Below are 25,000 nucleotides of genomic sequence, written 5' to 3' on the forward strand. Positions count from 1 at the left end.
TAAACAGACCACAGCTTTATCTTTTAGGTTTTATCATTTAGTTGTACTGGTTTTATAAGCTTTATCATTTAGCTGTACTGTTTTTTTAGAGATCACTGTACTGAATGTTCCTGTTGCCAGGTGGCCACGACAAAAACACTTGCACAGGAAAGCCCTCTCCCACCTGTAGCCCACACCTGCTGAACAGAATACATTACGTACAAGAGAGCGTTGCTACATATACATTCAAAATGGAGTACTGTAGTTTGACATTACTGAGTGATCAAACAATATTAGGGACTGCTATTTATGTTTAGTAATTATCAATATTACATCACCCGTTGAGAGTGAGCTGTAGCAATCACGGCCAAGTGACAACAGGGAACAAAGCAGCATACCTAGATGTGTCAGACAAAACACTCAGGCAGATCCATAGAACTCTGTATTATAGTTGCCGAATTTATGAATGGGACTACATAATAACGCCACGAAGCTAAAGGAGTCACATATAATCCACATTAAAACCCATGGTCAGAGATCAAGGAACTTAGACTCGGCGCATACAAGAGTTGGAAACATGAAGTCTTGTCAATATTGTACGCTTGTGTTTTGATTATGAGAAAGAGAACAAAGAAATGTTTGATTATTTCTCATCAGCAACATCCAGCAGCCTTCGTCTTCCACAAAAGTAAGGAAGGAAACGATAAAAGTTTACTACAGAAATCAATTATTTTTTTGTTCTTTTTATACATAAGCCGGCAAGCAAGTCGTGGTCCGTTAACTGGTGAAGCAAGTTCTGCAAGTGGCATGGAAGGAGAATTGGCCACACCTCGTCTATGTGTGTGTGTGTGTGTGTGTGTGTGTGTGTGTGTGTGTGTGTGTGTGTGTTCGTATGAACTCGTCAGCTTGTACATAATGTAAAGTCGACAAGGTTAGGTCACGTATGCTCCCGTCATTGTGGTGCTACATTACTCCTCTTACTATTAATGGCTGCCACTTGGTCACGCTGTCCTCATTCAGACTCACTGCTGCCTCCTACATGAAACACTCGACACTCCTACTGCTGCTACAGCTTCTGCAGCTTCTGCTACTACAACCGTAGTTACTATCACCACTACTACTATCACTACTTTTGCAACAACAACAACAACAACAACAACTACTACTACTACTACTACTACTCCTACTACTACTATTGTCACTACTACTACAGCTATTATTATAAGTATACTACAACTACTACTACTACTTTACTACTACTACTACTACTACTACTACTACTACTACTACTACTACTACTACTACTACTACTACTACTACTTCTACTACTACAACTACTACTACATATAAAGATTTTTTTTTTCTGAGAGCACTGAGCGACATTTGAGCACAATGCATTCATAGCTAAGCAGATAGTAACCCTGAAGAATGATATCCATTTTTTTCTGTTTGTTATTCCATTAATCCCTTAAGTACTGTACCAGGTGGCGTTTTCATATTTATTCCGCTTCCTATTTGGCGATTTTATAAATCTTAAGAAACTAAGGTGAGGATTACAATAGTGAAGACTGTGGCCATTAATGTTCTGCCCTCCATACACCCTTCCTGATGTCAATAAAATCGTCTAATCATACACAAACCTCATGGTAAAAATACGTCCCAGTATTGAAGAGGTTACACTGCAGACAGGCATGATCACACTAGTTAAACGCAAAACAACTCCATTACTAACAACGAGACGGGCTTTAGGCGGTAGAGGGACGGGGAAGTGACAGGAGGAAGAATGGGGAGGAGAAGGGATGGGGAGACACACTAGAAACGGTTACATCACTAAGCTTACACCGCTATCTTTGTCCACCTGACGCTACACGTATGCAGTACTAGTGGCTCCCTTTTTGCTTACTGCGCACACACACACACACACACACACACACACACACACACACACACACACACACACACATGCACACGCGATATTTGGCGTCTCCAGCAGAGAGAGAGAGAGAGAGAGAGAGAGAGAGAGATGCAGTGTTGCTTCCTACAAAAAAAATTATGAAAGCAAGTCACTCGGCAATTGTGTGGAAGTATGAGAGGCGCAGTGGTGAATGGTGAATGCACCTTGTTGTTTGGCGGGAGCCGGTACTTGTCTCTCACTCACTACAGCAGTTTCACGAGGAAGGTCACCGCCCTCATCATTCTGCGCTCCCTTCCCTTCCTACCACCAACTCTTCGCCCTGCAGGCAGTCCCAGCGGTTACATCTCCCCGGTGTACCGCGTAGACAGGTGCTGCTGCCGCCTTTTGTTGTTATTGTTGTTGTTATTGTTGTTCTTGCTGTTGTTGTTGTTGTTTTTGTAGTTGTTGTCGGTGGTGATGGTGGTGGTGGTGATGTTGTTGTTGTTGCTATTGTTGCTGTTGTTGTTGTTGTTGTTGTTCTTGTTGTTTTTGTTGTTCCTGTTGTTGATGTTTTTGTTGTTGTTCTTGTTGGTGGTGGTGGTGGTGTTGATGATGATAATGGTTTTTTTTTTCTTGTTATTGTTGTTGTTGTCGTTGTTTTTGTTATTGTTGCTGTTGTTCCTGTTGTTGCTGTTGTTATTGTTGTTGTTGTTGTTGATGTTGTTATTATCATTATTGATATTATTATTGTTGTTTTTGTTATTGCTGTTGTTATTGTTGTTGTTGTTGTTGTTGCTGTTGTTGTTTTAGTTGTTGTTGTTTTTGTTGTTGTTATTGTTGTTGTTATTATTATCATTATTGTTATTATTGTTGTTGTTTTGTTATTGTTGTTGTTGTTGTTGTTGTTGTTGTTGTTGTTGTTGTTGTTGTTATTATCATTGTTATTATTGTTGTTGTTTTTATTGTTGGTGGTGGTGGTAGTGGTGGTGATACTGTTGCTGTTGTTGTTATTAATACAGCAGCTTCTGGTGTGTTGGTCATGACAGTGATGGGAGTGGATGCTGTGCATTTTAATAACAGTGATATAACCTTTGTCCTCCATTGCATTACATAGCTAAAAAGTAAATCAATGCAAGTCACATTCCTCTCCATAAAAAAATTACTGAAACTGGAAAAGAAGCAAGTAACTGTTACTAAAGATGACACTTCATCCTCTCGACCAGATAATCTGCCGGGGAACGTCTAAACTAACGGTAGATTAAGTATAATTTTGACACGCATAAACACACACACACACACACACACACACACACACACACACACACACACACACACTATCGTCATCATCACCACCACTAATAATAACAACACCAACAACATCAAGATTCCAACTGCAGAAGGAAGTAATTCCATTGGGGTGAGCTGCCGCCTCCAGCACTTGACAAACAAGTCAAGACGTGGAGAGCTAAGTCATGGTCATGGACACAATGTGGCGCGTGTGACTGACCGTGGCACATCTGCAAGAAATTTCAGCCGAAACCAGTAAACTTTTGTCGTTCAGTTATTTTTCAGCATCTTCCGTCACTGTTATACCGTTAAGTGGGTGAAGGGCACAGGGCAATGACGTGTGTGAAAGCACCTACCCCATGCTAATTGTAACACCCTGTCGCTGACTTTGGCTAGTCTTACGGCGCTCAGGTTTTCATGCAATACCCTGCCCCGCTCTCCTTATACTGTTGCGGCGTCGCATGAAAATTACAAAAATGAAAGACAGTTACGGAAAATCGCTGCATTCTGAGATATGTCATCCCCGACATTAAAACGATTACTGTTAAGCTTCCTGTCAGCCGGTCGGTTTTCCTCTCTCTCTCTCTCTCTCTCTCTCTCTCTCTCTCTCTCTCTCTCTCTCTCTCTCTCTCTCTCTCTCTCTCACACACACACACACACACATATACCTAGCGGGCATAATGATACTTGTGGTTGGAAGGTACAACAGTAAAGTTGAAACTTCCTTTATACCTTCCTCCGTCTTCATATCTTCATCCCTCACTTCTGTTCCTATATTCCTCCGTCTTCATATCTTCATTCCTCACTTCTGTTCCTATATTCTTCCGTCTTCATATCTTCATCCCTCACTTTTGTTCCTATATTATTTATTCTCTCTCTCTCTCTCTCTCTCTCTCTCTCTCTCTCTCTCTCTCTCTCTCTCTCTCTCTCCTGTTTATATTCTTCCCTCGCTTCTTCCTCGTCCCTCCAAGATCTTACGGTTTCATTCACTTCCTTCACATTGCTCGTGGCCACTTCCCTTACTACCTAGACCACAAATTTAAGTGTACGTGTTTCAATAATACAGACATAATACTAACCCCTTATTGTGGTCATCAGGAGCTAGGATGTCATAGAGAGAGTAGAAGAGTGAGTGTGTGTGTGTGTGTGTGTGTGTGTGTGTATGTTTAAGTACTCGCATTGAGAGAGTACAAATCACTAGTTGGTAACTCCTACACCGGTTCCACCAGGCACACTACTTGTTAGGTGTTTTCATGTGTTGGAGACAGAAGGCCTCGTCAAGCTGTGGAGATGCGGGGATCGTAACAAATCATCAGTTTAGTTGTTCATTGAGAATGAAGAGTAAAGAAAAACGGAAATAGTCCCACAAGAATGAGGTCACCGCTTTACTATTGATGTCTTGTCATTTGAAGCAATGACATTTTATTTTTTGATTATCAGGAAATTCATCTTCTTGATTCCACATTGTTTTATGATTTCGTAAGCTTTTCATTTTAATACAAAAAAGAGAACCTAAAGATGTGATGTACTGTATTACAGGCATTTGGGTCCGAAGTGGTGATGTCAGCGTCAGTCATAGGACTAGGACTAGGACAGGAATAATTGAAAAGCAAATTGCATTAGTTGATTCTACAATACTGGCATTGTAGAAGCCTCCCTTAACCTTTGAAGTAGTCTTTGTGTATCTTAGCTGACTGGTCCTCGTCAAATGGCAGCAAAGGATTGGACAATGTGATTAAATATCTTTATGGAGTTGACTGTTGAATTTACTACAGTACAGATAGGTATTTCATCTATTGAAAGCTTTCTTTCGGTAACTTATACAGGAATTTATTTCTTATATATTATATTGTTACATTCATTTAGTTACTCGTGGCTGCACCGTTTTAATTAGATAGTTATTTTGACTCAAGACACGACCTCTCACAGTGTCTTGGGTGTCCACGTCGCGCCATTACTGCTGAGGCCCGTCTCACGTCACGTGCGCCGTTTTACAGAACTGTGTAGTGTGTTTTATCTTTTTTTTTTTTCTCTCTCTCTTATGGAATTATTAGATCATATTTAGCATGTTTATCTCTCATAATGCATTGAAATTTTATCATAATTATCATTTATATTACTACTACTACTTCCACTACTTCTACTACTACTACTACTACTACTACTACTACTACTACTACTACTAGTAGCAGTAGTAGTAGTAGTAGTAGTAGTAGTAGTAGTAGTAGTAGCAGTAGTAGTAGTAGTAGTAGTAGTAGTAGTAGTAGTAGTAGTAGTAGTTGTTGTTGTTGTAGTAATAGATGTAATAGTGGTAGTAGTAGTAGTAGTAATAGTAGTAGTAGTAGTAGCAGTAGTAGTATAGAGTAGTAGTAGTAGTAGTATCATCATGATTTTCACCATTTTGAAAATAGTACATTCAAGTGGAGCACAAATTTTGAATGCTACCACAGAAATTATCCCAGTAAATGTACCGCAGCTTGAATGACACACACACACACACACAAACCGCATCTATTGACATTATAAAAGTAATCCGGTGCGCCACTCTTCAAAATTCATAATCACATAAATGGAGCTGTGCTTTCACCAGTCCTCAGTCCTCACCCACTCACGCGAACGAGGAAAATAATAAATAGATGAAGTGCATGTATATCGTGTGGTGCGTGGCAAGCTAATGTACACTGGCCCATCGCTCAAATGATTGACACACGTGCTACAATGGAAAATAAAACGAACCAATCGTTGATTGTGAGTAACTTTACTTTCTCAGCCTTTGTTAGACTTAAACAAGTACATCTGCTGGCGCGCGGAGAAGTGTAGTCGTTTCAGCTTTGTCTTTTCTCAAGTAATCATTATATCTCACTCTCTAGATGTGGAGCAACAATTCCTTCAACGGGACCAGCAAGCATCATACATTTGGCGGCCGCCTCAGCTCCATGACGTAAGCAAGACGTCATCACAGCCGCCCACACACCACCCTCGCCATACCGCCCGTAATATAGCATAACATCATAGTAATAAATACTATTTATTATCTTGTTTGTCTTCTCACCCCAATGCCTGATGCGGCACACTCCCCGGAGTCACCACTCCGCCCATCGCGACCTAAGACAATGTCGCACCTTATCCATATGGTGGAAGGTACGGATGTGTGGCAGATGTTTATTTTGGGTTTCCATTCATGATAAAATTTCATAAATACTATATCAAGTTTTATAATGAATCGTCCCTTTCTCTTAAGGATGTAGATAAACGTGAAGCCTCTTCCTAAATGATGGATTCTACAAGACGGTCTTCTCATAAATGAGCGAGGCTGATTACTCGTGTTTAGAGCTGTCCAAAGTAATCTATTAGCTGGAATAAACTTGAAGCACTTTACATTGTATGCTGTACAATGTAATTAACACTAAATCTCTGTAATTCAGCAGGCACTATTTGCTGGTAAATAGTCATGTACTAAAACTCGCACACTCTTGCCAACCACTCTGGAATACTCACCCGCTCAGGCTTTACATGAGGCATCAGTACTGGAAACTTCTTTAAATTCTCCGCAGTACCGGCGGAGATCGCAAGTCCCGCGATGAGGACTAGTATGTCTGCACGCCACACCATCTTGTCTTCAACTGGTGGTGGCAGCTGGGTGCCGCTTGGCGCCGCTGGTGCGGCCCACCCGGAGCCCTCCCGCCCCATCTTCACCTGACGCGCAGATCAATAGCCAAGCTACGCCGCTGCTCCGGAAACCTACGCCTACACATTTTCTTCTTGAATGTCTTTCATTTTGAACAATGTGTGCTATGTACAAGCACGTGCAGGAGATTCACATACGTCTGTCATGTTTGTCACGAGCCGCCGCCTTAGAATGTGCCGTGGAGGCGAGAGGAAGCACACGTTGGTGTAACAGGTGATGCCTCGCGTGGGCTGCGCTCCTTCATATTCATATTTCTTTGACCTTCACGCAAAGTTACACCTGTTTCATTCTTAGTGTTTTGTTGTGTACAGAATTTTAAAGTTCAGGGGATAAGACACTATGATTTATGTCTTAAATCTAACGAATGCAGATTTGCGATAGATCATTAGGTGTATAGTGTGTGTGTGTGTGTGTGTGTGTGTGTGTGTGTGTGTGTGTGTGTGTGTGTGTGTGTGTATTTACCTAGTTGTAGTTTTACAGGACCTGGGCTTTATGCTCTTGTGGCCCCGTCTCCATATCTACACTTATCCAATTTTTCTTTAAAACTATGTACACTCTTTGCTGACACCACTTCCTCACTCAAACTGTTCCAAGTCTCAACACATCTTTGCGGGAAACTAATTTTTTTAACATCTCTCAGACATCTTCCCTTCCTCAGTTTCTTACTATGCGATCTTGTGCTTCTAATGTCATATTCTTCTCTCAGGATTAGTTTCTCATTATCCACTTGATCCATTCCGTTAATCAATTTATAAACTTGTATCAGATCCCCTCTCTCTCTTCTCTGTTCCAGGGTTGGTAGATCCATTGCTTTTAGTCTCTCCTCATATGTCATCCCTTTAAATTCTGGAACCATTCTTGTAGCCATTTTTTGTAGTCTCTCCAATTTCTTATGTGTTTCTTTTTATGGGGGTCCACACAACTCCTGCATATTCCAATCTAGGTCTTATTTTAGTACTTATCAATTTCTTCATCATTTCTTTGTCCATATAGTGAAATGCTAATCCAATATTCCTTAGCAAATTATACGTCTCTCTGAAAATTCTATCAATATGGCTTACCGGTTGATTGTTTTCTTCCATTGTCACTCCCAAGTCCTTTTCCTTTTTTACTTTTTCTAGTTCTACTCCATCTCCCATCTTATAGATTCCCACTGGTCGTCTTTCACTTTTTCCCATTTCCATTACATGGCTTTTGTCCACATTGAATTCCATCTCCCATTTTTTACTCCATTTCCAGATCTTGTTTAAGTCTTCCTGTAGTATTTCACAATCCTCTTTTTGTTTAATGAATCTGCACAGTTTTGCATCGTCCGCAAACAGATTTATGTAGCTGTTCACTCCCTCTGGCATGTCGTTATTTGGCGCCAATACTGACCCCTGTGACACTCAGCTGTCTACTGCTCTCCACTCGGACTTTATATCTTTAACTATAGTCCTTATTTCTCTCCCCCTCAAGTAATTTTTCATCCATCTCAATGTGCTTCCTTTTAAGCCACCCTTCTCCTCTAACTTCCTTAGTAATCTTTCATGTGGCACTTCATCAAATGCCTTTTTTAAATCTAAATAAATACAGTCAATCCATCCCTCTCTCTCTTGTATTTTATCAACTATTCTAGAGTAGAAACTCAATAAATTTGTTACACATGACCGACCTTTTCTAAAACCAAATTGGCTGTTTGATAATAATTTGTTGTCTTCAAGAAACTCAATCCATTGCTTCTTTATTACTCTTTCACACATCTTGCATATTAGACTAGTTAGTGATACCGGTCTGTAATTTAAAGGTTTTTCCTTCCTTCCTCTCTTATATATGGGAACCACCTTAGCTCTTTTCCACTCCACTGGCACTGTTCCATTTTCTATTGAGCATTTTATGATGTTGTATATAGGACTTGCTAGTTCTTCCCTACATTCTTTCAGTATTCTGCCTGAGACTTCATCCGGTCCCATTGCCTTCTCATCTAATTCCGTCATCAACTTTTTTATTTCAAGCTTGGTTACTTTAATCTCTTTCATATGGACAGTCTCTTTATTACCCTGTGTGTGTGTGTGTGTGTGTGTGTGTGTGTGTGTGTGTGTGTGTGTGTGTGTGTGTGTGTGTGTGTGTGTGTGTGTGTGTGTGTGTGTGTGTGTGTGTGTTTGCTAATTTACATTATTTGGTCCTGCGAGTGACTAGGAGTGTTATGAAAAAATGAGGATGCCAATCCTAGCAAGTGTTGACATTATAGGTTGAAGTCAAATTTGGGAAAAACTTAAAGTAAAAAATGATAAAAATAATCATAGTAATTTGCCTTACTTATTAAAACAGAACTGTTTGGATAGACAACAAGTTTAAAGAGCCCTTGTGAATTCTAGTCTAGAATTTCATAATGATATTTATTGAAATACATTAACTGACAGCTTCACACTATTCTGAACATATTGACAAATCAAGCATATATACGGCTCATGTAAACCTATATCTCCATAAATACACAAACTCTTGCGTATTCATTTCAATAATATGCTTACATATATAATCCACTATTATGAATATATATCTTTTACTGCCAATTAAAAAATCACTGTTTTTTTTGTTGGTTGTAAGTTTTCCAGCAAACTATTTCATTCGCTTCACTCTCAGCATATAACTAGTCTTCTGGAGGCTGTACGCGTGGTGGTGGAAATTTTAGAAGGTTTTGGTTTCATACATTTTGATTATTAACTCTGGACATGCGATTAGTTATCATAATCAAAGAGTTCTTCTAATGAATATATAAAAATTCAAGAAGATTTACGCTATGAATATCTAAGAACCACATAGTCAAAATACGGCTGCAAAATTTTTTTGCTGGTGGGAAGAGAGGGCAGGTCAACATGCAAATCAAGGTGTGCCAAACAATGAAGGTGGCTGGAGGTGACTCAAATTAATTTACGTACTTACCTATCTATCCATTCTTGAATTTAGCTAACTATTTATATCCTTCTCTATTTATTTATCAGCTTTTGATGTAATGCAAAATGCTCAAACAGGTTGGCAGCCCTGGCCCATACAACCATCCCTTTCTCCTCCCCCTCTGCTTATCTATACATTTAACCAATCATCTATTTTCTTGACCATCTATACAATAATAACATATCCTACAAATATTTCGCAATTATTCATAAGTCGACAATTATCTCTGGCTGACTCTTAATCTCGTTAGTAAGAGGACATGTTTTCATATTCATTGTGGTTACTATTTGGCGATTTTATACACCTTCAGAAACATATGTTGGGATTATAATAGTAAAGACTCTGGCCATTAATCGTTTGACCCCTATAGACTCTTCTAATGCCAATATAATCGTCTAGTCATACCCAAAGGTAAAAGTACGTCTCAATGGTAAAGAGGTTAAAGATTGACAGCTCTGGCCATTCCTTCCTCCGTTCTCCCTCCCTCCCCAGCCTCACCATCACGTGTCAGTCCTTGTTCTCCCACGTGTGTGTATAATGTCGTTTCGTGGGTCGTGTACTTATTTTGATTTTTGTTCTCGTGTTAGCTGTCAACTGTAATTCAGGTAAGGAGAGGAGGAAGTGTTGGTGTCATGTTACTGTGAATGATGTGTCAACTGCTGTCTAATTGTGGATGTTGAACGTGAAAAGACCAGTTAGGTAATCACGTTGCGGTGTTTCCTTTGGAATTTATTATTGTTATTGATTTATTATTGTTGTTGCTGTGTATTTATTTTTTGTCAACTACTCTTGCAGATGTCTCTCTGAATGAATGGTAAAGGTAAATGTTAAGTTTGTTACGATTACTATTTTAGCATCATCAAATCGTTACGTAAGGTATAGATTGAAACAGCAATAAAACCGTACTATTTTTCCAATATGTACTAATTTCCTACACCTTTTCATTGTATTGTGTGGGGCTACACCTGGGCAGCATTGTAATGTCAACTGTCAGCACTCCCTGATGACGCATGGAGGGAGGGAGGGTGTTGATCACGCCGCGATGTTTCGACCCATATTCTGAAACACTTCCGCGCCGCGCCTTCACTGTTTTCGGAAGGCTCGAAAGTTGAAGTGACACGGGTTTTCGAGAATGTTTCTGTAATTCTAGTGACATGTTAACAATTTTTCTGGATTATCAACTGGACAAAAACACTTTAGAACTCGGCTATTCGTCTCTGTAGTCTTTGAAAATGGTCGCAGTGAAATAGGGTAACGATTCTGAAGGTGGCGCTTTTTCCGTGTCATGAATACACTTAACATTAGGCTGGTGAATTAAGATTTTTGCAGCATCAATGTGAAAGTGACATTGTATTCAGTCTATAAGGATGGTGCATCTGATTTTTTTAATAGCAGTGACAAATATTTTATACACATACTAAAAAAAATGCAATGAAGATAATGAACTATAGATAGATTTTTCCTATAACTTATTCCTAATTAAGCAAGTACTAAAGACTTTTTCCCAACTTTTTATGGAACATCCTGAGTACAGCAAGAGTAAAGACTGGCGAGTGAATTATTTCATTACCTTTATATATTTGATATCATTCTCAAGTGTTTTTAGTTTATTATTTCGGCAACTATCTAGTTAAAAGCAATAGTCAAATCGTAGTAATAACTTCGTGCAATAATGCACTAGGGAGAAACCTGGTGCATTTCTGTTAATGTCTATTATCTACACGATTATATACTAGTATATATATATATATATATATATATATATATATATATATATATATATATATATATATATATATATATATATATATATATATATATATATATATATATATATATATATATATATATATATATATATATATATATATATATATATATATATATATATATATATATATATATATATATTTATATATAACGTAAGAAATAACGTTTAGTGCATCAATAGTCATGTTACAAATTTCAAGAAAGAGTACGATTAAGAGGGAAGACAATGGAGGACACACACACACACACACACACACACACACACACACACACAAACAGGGAAAAGCTACAACAGGAGCTGAAGAATGGCCTAGACTTTTGTAAAGGGGGGAGGGGGCCATAAGTTTTCCTGTCTTCATGTTAAATAAGTTTTGGATCGTATATACGGAAAGAAGAACGAGAGAGAGATGGACCAGAGTAGTGCTGCCAGACATATGATGGAATCAAAACGTACGCCATCGTGTGAAAACACGACTAAGGAAACTAACTGAGGATATTATATGGACAAGGATTTTTCTGGATTTAGGGACGAAAGAGGTAGTATGAAAAGGTTGATCAACGTAGAATGAGAGTTATGGTACATGAAAGAAGTGATGTCGAGTCTAATGGACAAGCAGGACAGTCTAACAATGGAAAACACAGAGCTGAAATTGAGATTGGTAGAATGTGAGAAGGTCAGTGCAATCAATCAGGGATTAAAAGAAGAGATACAAGAAATAAAGAAACAAAATGACGTACTAAAAGCCACATGCCAAAACTACGAAAACTCTTTAAGGAAATTACAGGTTAAAGTGCAGGATGGGATTGTGGACAGGGTAGAAGGTGGATTGGGTGAAAACAAACTAAAGGAACTACGAAATGAATGGAAGTAGGAATAGGAAGAGGAGAAAGTAAAATTTTCGGAAGTTGTAAAGAGACAAATTCAGGAAAACACGAAAGTCGCTGTAATTGAAGTAATTAAAGAGAAAGATCTGGTGCGGGATATAGTTGATAAGAGAAAAAAAAATTCATGATTTTTGTGTTGAAGATAAAAGAAAAATCCAAATAAATTCACGAGAGAACGTGAAGAGAGAGGATTTCTTTAGGATAATCACAGAATAATTTAAGATGTTGGCGGAGCCTGTCACCAACAAGAAGTACTAGGCCTACAGCAGAAGCCATGTCAGTTCCTTACACTCTGAGAGAATACTTTGTCTCACCAGGTGGAACTGTCAAGAAGAAGGACAGAATGATCCACTGATACATACATTCACAGCGGAAGAAATGGGCGCACCAGTTGATACCATATAATCACATCTAGTCTACTCTATTACCGAGGATATTAAAAGAAATACAGTTATGTTAATTCTATTATTTTGTCATTTTAACTTTTACTTTGTGACGTGCCATACCGTAGTATTTAATGAACGAAATCAGAGGCACAGTGGGTAATATAAGGAAGTTTACACCCCTCTCCCACTCTGGGTGGTGCCTGGCTCACTGGTGATTACGTTATACCGCGCATTTCAAAGATAGACGATACACCCTACAGTTGCCAAATGAAAATGTAAAACTATGTCCATAACGCTTTCTGTTGTTATTTGTTTTTAAAATATGCAGTATAATATTGTCTTGTAATTCGTAGGCTGCAGCAGTTCCTTGTAGCTGTGGTTCAATACAGTACATGTACGTACATGACTTCGGTGCACAGAATCACTGGGATCATATATAGCATGCTATTTTCCTACTAAATTGATTAGAACATCCACTAGCATGGTGCGTACGCCTCGGCTGAATCGCCTTGACTGATGAAAAATGGGTCCAAACAGTTCATTAATTCTGAGTCGCCATATATCGCCATGATTTGAGTTGACTCCATTCGCCTAGTGTAAACGGTTACATTAAAACTAATGTGGCGAATCAAGCCGTCTCATGAATGGTGTTGATTCTTCATGAATTGAATCGATTCGATTCGCTTGGTGTAAACGCACCCATATTCATCTTGGGGTAAAGTAACAAGCGGAGTGCCACAAGGGTCAGTGTTAGTCCCCATTATGTTTCAGATTCATGTAAACGACGTTTACATTGGGGTAAACAGTTATATAAATTTATTTGCTGATGATGCAAAGCTGCTAAGAGTTATCAAAACTAGAGAGGACTGTCTGCTGTTGCAGGAAGATATAAACAAGATTTATGAGTGGAGCAGGAAGTGGAAATTGGAGTTTAATGCCAAGAATTGTCACATAATGGAACTAGGAAAGAGTAAAAGAAGACCGATATGGAACTATTTGATGGGAGAGGAACAATTAATGAAGACTAAAGAGGAAAAGATCTGGGATTGATCATATAGGGAAATCTGAGCCACGAAAACACATAAGTAAGATATTTGGATTATCATATAAAATGTTGACTAATATAAGAGTGGCATTTCAATACATGGACAAAGATACGATGAAAAAAATCATCACAAGCATGATACACCCAAGGCTGGAATATGCAGCAGTGGTGTGGTCTCCGAGCTGTAAAAAGGATATAAGAAAAATTGGAAAAAATACAGAGGATTGTTACAAAGATGGTGCTGGAATTAAAGGACCTAACATATGAAGAACGAGTGAAGGAAATGGGACTGCCAACCTTACAAAAGAGAACGTGGGAACCTAATAACAATGTACAAGATAGTCAATGGCATTGAAAAGATAGACAAAGAAGACCTGGTACTGTTGACAGAAGAAGATAGAAGGACAAGAGGAAATGGAAAGATCAGGATGAGGCAATGTCTGAAGGATATTGGAAAATACTGTTTTTCCACACAGAACGGTGAAAAATTGGAATGCATTGGATAATTATGTTGTTACAGCACATAATGTGCATAACTAAGGAAAAATTAGATAAACGGAGACATGGAGACAGGGCACTGAGCCCCGCTCGAACCCTGTACGAAACAACAAGGTAAATACAACTAGGGAAATACACACATATTTTGCCTTATCGCCATTATACGGTCGTATCTTATCAGTGTGCAGTGGTTGCTTCTTATCTCATGTTATGTGCTCCTCTACGTAATCACGATCACAGTAACTCAACTAGCTGACGTGCATCTCACTCACTTCATCATTGAAATATTTTGAATTTTCTTGAAATGCTTCATTATACATATCAAAATCATACAAAGTTATTAGTTTTCCAGATAACAATAAGTAAGAGTATAAAAAATGTGATGATTTACCGGACTGTATATGTTCTTGTAATTATTTGTTTACATGAGATGCAGCACGTAACAAAATAATATCGTGAAATTATTGTTTTCTGAGTTCCTGGTGCAGTACCTATTCCTGTTCACTCTGGGGTTTGTCGAGTTTCTCTGTTCTCGTTTAACTCGTTACCTTCTTACCGCGGAACAGTACTCGCTATCACATCAAAGTACAGTTGCAGCAACAACGACAAAAAGTATTACAACATCAGCAGCAGTAACAACAACAAAAGCATCACAACAGCATGATCAACATCAACATCATTATCATTAACAACAACAACAACAATAACAACATCATTAACAACACCAACAACAACAACATCACCGTCATCATCAAGAACAACAACAGTAAAATCATCACAACAGCATCATCATCAACATCAACATCAACATCAACATCAACAACAACATCAACATTAACAAAAACATCATCATCAGTAGCAGTGATTAACAATAAATGAATAGATGAATAGGTAAAGAAAAATTAAATAGAAATAGAAAGCTTGACGGTCCATCTACCAGGCATCATCATTACCATCATCATCATCAGCAGCAGCAGCAGCAGCAGCAGCACCAGCACCAGCAGCAACAATAAAAGTAACAAGAAAAATAACGTACCGGTACCTGAAAGTCACACTTATATAAACAATTCTTAGAGAGACGAAAAAATTGCACATGGAGTTGCTAGTGACAAATTTCTTACAACTAAAGAAAATTAGATAGTTTTTTCTGGTTGTCGCAAGTGATTCTAATTTTTTTTTTTTTTTTTTATCCTCTCATCCAAGGTGGGCTCCAACGACGCCCACATCCCAGCCGCTGCCTGCTGAGTGTCACGTACGTCGCCCGCTCCTGGATTCCTGCCGCACCACACAGCACTATCTCCTTGCCTTGTAAGTACAACAAAACCTATTTTGTCCCATTCCTATGACTTGACTTCATTTAAGAGAGAGCTTTCAAGGCATTTGCCTCTGTCTTTTGGCTAACTTTATCAGACCTGCAATGGGACTGGCAACTATACGGGCCTCTTTTTTATTATTTTTGTTGCCCTTAGCCTGCTTTGTCTTCTTACATAAAGAAAAATATCCTTTCTCTTGGGTTATTTGGTTGCGCATGATTTGTTCTATTCATTTATCAATTTATTCATGTGGTAATACAAGTTTTCCTAACTCGAGACATGCGTTTCGTACAGCATTTTATGCATTCTACACAAGGATTGTTACTTTCTCTTAAAGGAAAATAGAAATAGAAAACCGTCTGATACAATGCATTGATTCACCAGTCAAGATAATGTATACAGTGAAAGACGTTCAATTTTACTCTACAATTTGTGTTTTGGTAGAGTTTGTCCTCTCCACACGGCGCACCTTCCTCGCCTCCCTTTTCTCAAGGGTGGTTGAAGACGTCTAACTCGCAAAGGAAGGCAGCAAGAATATCGATTGAACGTCCACGGTTTGTTTTGTATATTACACCTATTTCGTACTACTTTACATTCCTCTCAATCCACCTGTATCTGAAATGGTACTGTTTGGGGGACATCTGGAAGCAAAAATAGAGGGAAGTACTGTACATAAACAGTCATAGTTGTAGCGCAGCAACAAGAGAAGCAACAGGTGATGGCCACATAACACAACTCACACTTTGAATTTAATGGTCACTGGCGTTGGGCTGTACAACACTAAGTACCTTACGATGCACAGGTGTGGCATCAAATTCAATCAGTACCTGCTCTTCCTTGCTTAATATGTGACTCTCTCTCTCTCTCTCTCTCTCTCTCTCTCTCTCTCTCTCTCTCTCTCTCTCTCTCTCTCTCTCTCTCTCTCTCTCTCTCTCTCTCTCTCTCTCTCTCTCTCTCTCTCTCTCTCTCTCTCTCTCTCTCTCTCTCTCTCTCTCTCTCTCTCTCTCTCTCTCTCTCTCTCTCTCTCTCTCTCTCTTGTATTCTGAGACGGTGTTGAACGCTTTTTTTTTTTTTTACTTTTTTATTTCTTTCGTTCGTTCGAGTGTGTGTGTAGGAGAAAACACTTGGACGGTGTCTGTGTTTATCCTTTATTAACACTCATTAACTGTACAATTGTTTTCAAGATAGCTAATATATTGTCATCCTGAAGAGAACATTCCCAAAGTAATTTGAATATCAAGCTCGAGTTGGACAGTCATGTGACGACCAGTGCCACCACGACCTCCTGTCATCTCTGACGCAGCGTGAGTCTGGAACCTCATGAAATAACACCACTGTGTCATTTACTAGCTTCAAGTAATCTTTACAGGTCTTCAGAGGTTTCCTCCAGAGAATGACTGACTTGAGCTATTCGTTAAGGTCTTTTCATGCGTGTTTTGCACGGTGACGAACATCTTTTGTTAGTGGTGTACGGAGCCTCCAACAGTACTTGCCTTCATCACAGTCACGCACACTGGTGACAAATACGACTGATATCAGATGTTACTTTAATAACGCTCTTCGGGTGTCAGATAGATAACGCAGAACTTGATAGTGGCCTGTTCAAGTTGCTATGACACCAGATAAGGACCAAGATAGGCTGAAGTGGCACTGAGCATCGTCTGACGTAACAGTCAGAAGGAGCACGGTCGCTCCAGCTGAGGACAATCGTCCATCATAACACCAACAGAGCAAAGGCGACTTCAGAATTACAGAACAGGATAATGGAAAATAGAATTTGAATATTTCTGTATTACTTTAAATATAACGAAATCGACTGCCTATAGTTACACAATATTCACGTGACAGACAACAGGGTAGTGAAGGGGCACGAGAGAGAACATGATGAAATCAGTAACTACGATTTCCTCTGCATATGATTTGGCAGTGACAGTGCTTGTTGGGCAAACAATGCAGGCAGAGTTGTACCTCACAAGGAGTGAAATGAAGTAGATACTGTCATTGCTCAGTCACAACGATATCTATAAATATCTATAAACTTCTAGAAGTCAAAACTTAGTAGTAAACGCAGCCTATTGATGAATTTCAAACATTGGCACTATTATGCAAGTCTTGGTGATACTCTCTCTTCTTAGACTAACATTATTGAGCCCTTTTTGTTCGTGAGGTGTCGGAGGCAAAGACCGATATAATATAGAAATATATAACATCAACAAACTAGCCACAGCATCCCACTTACAACAGAATTAAAGATAAAATAAGTCGTTTTAGGGGTGACTTGACGCCCATTATCGGTGCCCCGTCCAAGCTGAGGGGCTACAACACGAACAAGAGCAAGAGCCACACCAGGACATCATGTCCCCTTCACACGCAAACCTCATATCGCAACGAGAATGGGGTGTTCCCTTCAGGAGCTTCCTTCTGGTCACACAGAGCCGTCGTCAACAGAGGCATTCTACTCACTTGTTACACCCTATTCTTTCAAGTGGATCTAACCTCGCATTATTAATTTGGAGTGAAAAAAAAAGTGAGAACCAAGGCAAGTCCTTCAGGTTAAAATGAGTGCAGTAGACGGTCGAGTGCCTCTCGAGACATGGCCCAGGACATCCTCGTCACCGGAATCAATTACAGCCATTCTAATCTCTCTATATTTATTGGGACAACATTATCCCATCAGTATTCTCTAAGATTTGAGTGACTTCATTCATTATCTGATCATATCTAAACATATAAGGCTGGCACAAATCTCAAAAAAATATATTTCATCGTATATCATCCAGTGAACACGTAGCACAATAAAGAAGCAGACTTAGAGCAACACACTCAAGATTGCTGGCGTCTTATTCCAGCGGAGCCGGTGATCCTCCCCTTCTGTGTACCTTGAGCTAGAGGGCAGATAGCGGGCCAGCAGACTCCTCCCAATGGCAGGAAAGTCAGGCAAGCGGTGTGGTGTGGCGCTAGCTGGGATGCATTCTCAAAATATGTATTATCTAAGGTGTAGTCACCCCATCGATGGAAAGATAAAAGTAGTTCGTTCGTGATGGCCGCGGTTTTAACATCAGCCGCTCCGTTACTATAACAGAACAACATTTCGTTATGTATGAAGTGGTGGGCGGATGTCGGAACACAGAGGGATGGTTGTTGTTGTAGCTGTTGCTGCTGCTACTGTTTGTGAGAAGCAGCGTCTTCACTCCCCGAGCACATCCATCATGAGCTTATTGAAGGAGGCCGTCTGGGCGATTCTCTTTCTCCCCCCGATGGAGTTGGTCTGCGAAAGGGACGCGATTAGACATAACCTTGTAGTGACTGAAAACATTCTGAGACGAACTGGACTGAATTCCCGAGGGAGCGTACAGTGCTTACTGGTAGTTGTAAAACTATATCATGATAGAGAGGAGAACAATATGTAGTTGTTGAACTATGATAAATATATGAATAGATTAAGTGATAACATAATCATCTCAAGCTTCGTGAATTTCCTTTCCGTTATAAGCTATGTGACATTCATGACTTTCTTGTACTGATTAAGCAATTATGTGAGATGAATCACGGAGCAGGAAGAAAGCTATATCCTACACAATCCTTGATAGTCGAGTATATGTAAGTAAAACAGCGCATGGAACACGATGATCTAAGGAAGCTGCGTAGGATTCCTATTGCTGGAAAGGGAAACTACAACTTAGCAAAAAAAAGAAAAAAAATAGTGAAGAAAAGATCGACTAGTTAAATTATGTGACTTATAACTGTAGCGATGAGGAAACGCTAAGTCCTACTGACTTCTGGAAGAGGGTCTGTCACTGTCAGCCTCTGCCTTTGGTGATGTGGAAGGTGGACAAGTGGCAGGCAACCAATCAGCTACATTTTGACGCATGCAAATGACGCTATTATCTGGCACGCATCAGCCACTGAGGTTTGACACGCAATTATATTAGGACAGCATCACCTCAAGATGCATGTGGATCAAAGGCGGCATTAAGTGACACTTTACATGACGCTAGAATTGAAAAACAGGCCACAGGAACTATTTTCAGCAATAGGATGAGGGGAGAGGGCAAATATAGCTCGAACAAGCGGCTTTGGCTGGATAAGGCGGAGGTAAGAGGACAGAACTTTAGGGCTCGTGGTCTACGCAGCGCGGCAGCCGTCTGATGGGAGCCGCGGAGATCCTGGTAGGAGGCAGGCAGGCAGGTCAGAGAACCACCGCCACACTTCTCCCTCAGACAAGCTTCACACATTCAGTGTGTCAGCAAGTAAGCCAAAACTGAGTGTCTTCTGTCGCTTTTCGAATATTTGCGTTCATGGCAGAAGGAAAATGAGTGGTCTCTATGAACTCAGCTGCGATAAAACCACGCGGATAGGACTAATGGTTTATATAAGGAATCTAGGGCGTCATCGTTACATTACAAACTTTCATAATTACACAGAACTCTATGGATATAATTTTGGGTTAAATACAAGGATTGGTTTAAATGTACTGAGCATTCTCGCAGATCTCTACTCGATTTTACACAGGCTAGGTGTCGTGTATGTTGCTCATTTTAAACCTTAGGATGAATATGAATTTACGAGAGATAATGCTTATGCGATCGATTACTGTTCACGTTGCAAGACATACGAGTTTCACTATAAATAAACACTTACCTCGTACATAGGGATTTTGACAGGGTCTTGCGTCATCTGGTGGTTGATTGGTTTGCTCTCGGCCAGTGTGGCTGAAAGAACAGCGGAGGCGCCGCTCTTGTCTGGGCTTACCGCACTTGGTGGAGGACTAACTTCATTTTCTCCCGCTGGCCGCAAAGCACTGGGAAGGAGATCTGCAACTGGGGAGCGTGGCCCGGGCTGCGCGTTGGTCCTGGGTGGCGGCCGCTGGCCTGGCTTCGGGGCAGCAGGGGCCTTATAGACCTCAGAGTAGATGGGATCATGTTCCTTGAGGGAGGAATAGTTAGCGATCTTCTCCGGGTCAACAGCGGGATCAGTCTCCTGCAGCGCCCGCCAGGTGGCACTTGTTTGAGGGTTATACTCTTTGGAAGGGGTGAGGATCACCTGCGCAGGCTTGGTATTTGAGGAGCTAGCCGGGAAGAGAAAATATAGGAATTATGCGTGAGTTAGCATGCCGCAAGATACTCTTCAAGAGAAGGGGAGGGAGCCCTACAACTTGACTGTGTTCATTGAGAGAAATTTACTAAGGTGGGAGAAATACTGCAAAGTTCAACAACGCGTGTTTGTTGACTAATTCACATCCGGGATGACTAATCTAAAGTTCATTGAACATAGCCAAGAGAGGATGCCGGGGCGAGGGACTGGCGTGATATTTCCTTGCTGGATATAAGAAATGCATAATACATTGAATTTTGCTGCGTAGGCATCTACTTATTAGCATGCTTTAGTGGTCAGGGAGGGTTGGTTGGCTGTGAGGCGGGGAAGGGAAGGGAATTAAATAGAGTAGACTTTGGAGTTAGTGGGACCGTGCTCAGTGATCAGCTGGCAGTTCTCCTGCTCGTGGATGGCCTGCCAGGTGGCACTTCGCTCCGGGTCATATTTCAGGGGCATTCCGCGCAGCCCCGTGTTTTTCTGTGGCTTATTTACGCTGCATACCCACCAAGAGCATAAAGCAGAAAATCATCCAAGGAAATCAAAGTACACAAACCAGGGCAAGAGGTATAAGTATGTGCGATTCACATTTACAACGCAAAAAAATTCAAACCGAGATGTATTGCGAGGCGAGCATGGATATGCAAAGACGCCAGCAGTGTATCGCACAACCAGGGATAATTGCGGGGGTGAGGGGAGGCGAGGCGCGGAGGCGCAAGAGGTAGTACCACAACACCCGAAAACATCCAACACAACAGCAGAAATTAATGGATCAGTATTACAAGCAGGGTCGCAGAGACCCAGTGCCAGGCATGCGGGCAGGGGCAGCACACAGGGGCAGGGCATCGACAAAAAAAAAAAAAAAAAAAAAAAAAGGCGGAGGAGGATTCGTTACAAACAGCGAGGGAACACGCGTGGGGTGAGCGTAAGACGTGACGTGGACCGTGACGAGCGTGGCGCAGTGATGAGGAGGACGGCCGATGAGGACACATGTTGTTGAGGTTGAGGTGTTACAACAGTCGTCAGCCAACCGGGATGAAATAGAGAGTGACAGAAGATTAGTGAGTTGAGCTACAGCTGCAAGCAGAAAGTACAAGATATCTACTGGTGTGACGAGAGCCGCTTGCATCTGTCTCACTTGGCCATATTGCCCACTGTTTTCCCAACAAGGGAAGGAAAACAATTAACTCATCCTGAAGACAGAAGGAGACGGCTCTGCCAGATTTTAAGATACATTTCTTCTGACGCATTGCTAGAAAAGAAACTGCTAAACGAGTATATTATGGAACTGTTGTGATGCTTTTGATTAATACAGGACGATTTTTAACACTGGACACCTGGAACATTTCACACATGAAACGACTATAAACAAATATGGACGGGACAATCAGACTGGAAGGCTACAATTCAGGGGACTTTACTACCATGCCAAGGCAAACTACTAATTCACTGAATGCCATAAAACACACCATAAACATGTTACAATGTTTGGTAGCTGAAACTGAATAGTCTGCTAATAAAGTTTTATAAAATGGTATTTAGAATTTGAATTGATGGGGATACAAGCATGAAAACAGAGGTTCTGAATTTATCATATATACTAGCTTATTTTGTAGAAGATAAATATCACTAACAAAACTTAAAACATGACAGTTTATACAGCAGGCCAGCTACCGAGCTCAGTCTTGCCGCCTCCTGCGATTATCTAAAAACGAGTGAAGAAAATAAGATGGGCAGGGAGAAACGCAGGGAAAATACAAGGAAGATATCAATAGTGTGGGGGTGAGCACAGGAGGTATCGGCATAGCCATGGTTTCTTTGTGTGGCTTTCCAGAATGCACGAGAGAGTAAGACAGGAAAGACAAGACGTTCATGTAAAACTGCACACAGATTCACATCACTGGATACAGAAAATAACAAAATTTTAAACAATTGCACAAATGAAACAAATGTCACAGGGATATAAAAAGCTGCAATGCTCCTCAGCGTGACGTCACAATGTTACTCATTGTGGTATGGGAATGTGTTATTGACGAAAATGATGAAACGGCACACGTCAAGCCTTGCCAGCTTAGCATGTGCCTGTGATGAGATAACAGATTTGAAAGATACGCAAAATAAATAAAGTAATACCAATCCCTGCTCTTTGTCTTGGATAACTCAAACAGTATGGAAATGTTAAACCTCTCGTCAATGCATGTTACGAAAACTGTACGATCCCTCATCGTGGATGCACCTCACGAAGATGTGAGTGAAATAGAGCAGCATCGAGTGTGTCTTCAATGTGAACAATTACAGGTGATGCGAAATTATATTGTCAGCAAAATTATAAAAGTCTGTACTAGTTCTGATCGACATGATTTATCTCCGAATTTTTCATTGGCAACTTAATTAGTTTCAGATTCATTGGAGTGTTTCTCTGGTGGGCTTGGCTGTGGGGTTTTGTTTTGTATTTTACAAGAGGGTGACTCATTGACGGTGTAGAGGTGTGTGGTGGAAGGGGGGGAGAGGGAAGGAGAGGCTTTCCTTAACCTCAAGCGGCTCACAGGAAAAGGACGGTCTCCGCAGTCACACAGTTATGAGCGAGTCAAATTATCTATGTTTGATTATTTAAGATCTTCATTTGAAAATAATACTGAGAAGAATGAAGGGTAGTGATAGCTTATTCCCGGCAGCCATGAGTCCTGGAGAGAGACTGACGCCTCATCCTGTGGGAAGGTTTGCAGTTTTGTTCTGTTCACAGAATAGCTTTTCTACAGTACTCATTACAAGGGATACAAACATGTAGCAGCGTCTCATGATAGTTTCCTGGAGTTAGTTGTCGTCTGTGCTATACTTTCTAGTCTAGGTCACCTATTTACCGTACAGAAAAATTCACTACACTTGCCTCGTTTTTCTCTGAGCCTTGGGGGGATCAACACCGGCAGGAAGAATTCCTCTGGGAAATACCAGACAATAGCAAGGCTAAGATTAGCAAAGCTGTTAAATTGTTGTGTAAAGTCGTTGTTAAGAAAAGACAGTAAAGGAAGAAGAAACTCGATAGGAGGTCCAGACCTCCAGAAAGACAGGATATGCTCAAGAGTGGTTTGTTGGTAAAAATGAATAGTCGAGGGGGACGAACTAAGGGCAGGGGTCATCTGGTGAAGGGTGGAAAACGTAGGATGGAAAAAAAAAATGTAATCATTAGGATGGAGGACGGCGACTATGCTGTCTTTATTCACAATTTTATCTATGATGAAAGGAGTGTAAGAAAATTACTGGGTCAGGGAGGAAAGCTAACGATCCAATTAGGAAAGAGTGACGACTGTTGATTTATGAACCTCTGTTTCCGGAATATATTTCCCAGAAAGATAGAAGAAAAAATAAGTCAGGGACCCTTCCAGTGACACACATGACATCCCTATACACACACCTCATGCCATACGTGTGAATTACACTCACATCACCTCTCTTATTCCAACCCAAGCCACAAACAGTCCATTCATGTTGCATAAGCTAACTTGGCTTCCACCCTCCTCGTGACTGTAGCAGGTCTTGTTAAACAAATAGATTATTACATGAGGGAAGATTAACCAATGGAATATGAAATTCAGTAAGAATTCAACTTATTTTTAATTACGTTTGTATGAGCTAGGTAATTTAGTTTATGTGAATTCTTTTGTGATAAATGATTATTCATTAGTTATTAAATGTAGCTGATTCTATTGGAAATATTTTAAGGAGTAATGCTAAAGATGTCAAATTTCAAATGCAAATTTCACTGAGAGAGGAGACTAAGTACTGCCCAACACTGTCATTTGAATGAACACTTATCCACAGACTCGGAAAAAACAAGATTCGCACACATGTCAATCCCAAAATTAATTTCATTTTTTCACCTCATCCTCTACGGTTAGGCTGCGAATAAACACATTAAAATTCTAGTGAGAAAGATGCGATAGAATTCCATGTAATACCATTGGTGGCGGCTAAAGTGGTAGTAAGTACTAAGTACTCACGGGTTGATGGGGTTCGATCCTTGAGAGGCTTGCATCTTGATTACCTCTTGCACGTTTTCTTGAGAGTACAATGGCAGCGGGGTGTTATATTGCTTCACTTGAATACCAGGAGGCAACTGTGGCGCTGCCGCAGCAGTATTCTGCGCCTGTTGAATGTTTTGTAAAGTACCGGTAACCTGAAGGGCGAAAAAAGTGTTAGGCGTCAATTTAGTTAGAGCTGTGGGAATGA

The 25,000-nt window shown here is 40.4% G+C and overlaps 2 protein-coding genes across 3 annotated transcripts in view; both read right to left on the reverse strand.

Moving 5' to 3' along the window:
- The window catches only part of LOC123519064 (peptidylglycine alpha-hydroxylating monooxygenase-like), a 23,961-nt gene extending 17,096 nt beyond the window's left edge, over positions 1-6,865 (reverse strand). For both annotated transcript variants that reach the window (XM_045280240.1, XM_045280239.1), the window contains exon 1: positions 6,659-6,865. In XM_045280240.1, coding sequence (XP_045136175.1) covers positions 6,659-6,850 — 192 coding nt within the window. In that variant the 5' untranslated portion in view covers positions 6,851-6,865. The remainder of the gene's footprint in view (positions 1-6,658) is intronic.
- Positions 6,866-16,816: 9,951 nt separating this feature from the next.
- LOC123519080 overlaps positions 16,817-25,000 on the reverse strand; it is a 67,977-nt gene continuing 59,793 nt past the window's right edge. Inside the window, exons 9-13 of the mRNA XM_045280267.1 lie at positions 24,772-24,947; positions 23,661-23,711; positions 21,119-21,269; positions 20,324-20,767; positions 16,817-18,950 (exon numbers count right to left, since the gene is read on the reverse strand). Of these exons, the coding sequence (XP_045136202.1) occupies positions 18,870-18,950; positions 20,324-20,767; positions 21,119-21,269; positions 23,661-23,711; positions 24,772-24,947 (903 nt within the window). The 3' untranslated portion in view covers positions 16,817-18,869. The remainder of the gene's footprint in view (positions 18,951-20,323; positions 20,768-21,118; positions 21,270-23,660; positions 23,712-24,771; positions 24,948-25,000) is intronic.

Source organism: Portunus trituberculatus, chromosome 44 (assembly GCF_017591435.1).
Source record: "Portunus trituberculatus isolate SZX2019 chromosome 44, ASM1759143v1, whole genome shotgun sequence".
NCBI classification, from domain to species: domain Eukaryota; kingdom Metazoa; phylum Arthropoda; class Malacostraca; order Decapoda; family Portunidae; genus Portunus; species Portunus trituberculatus.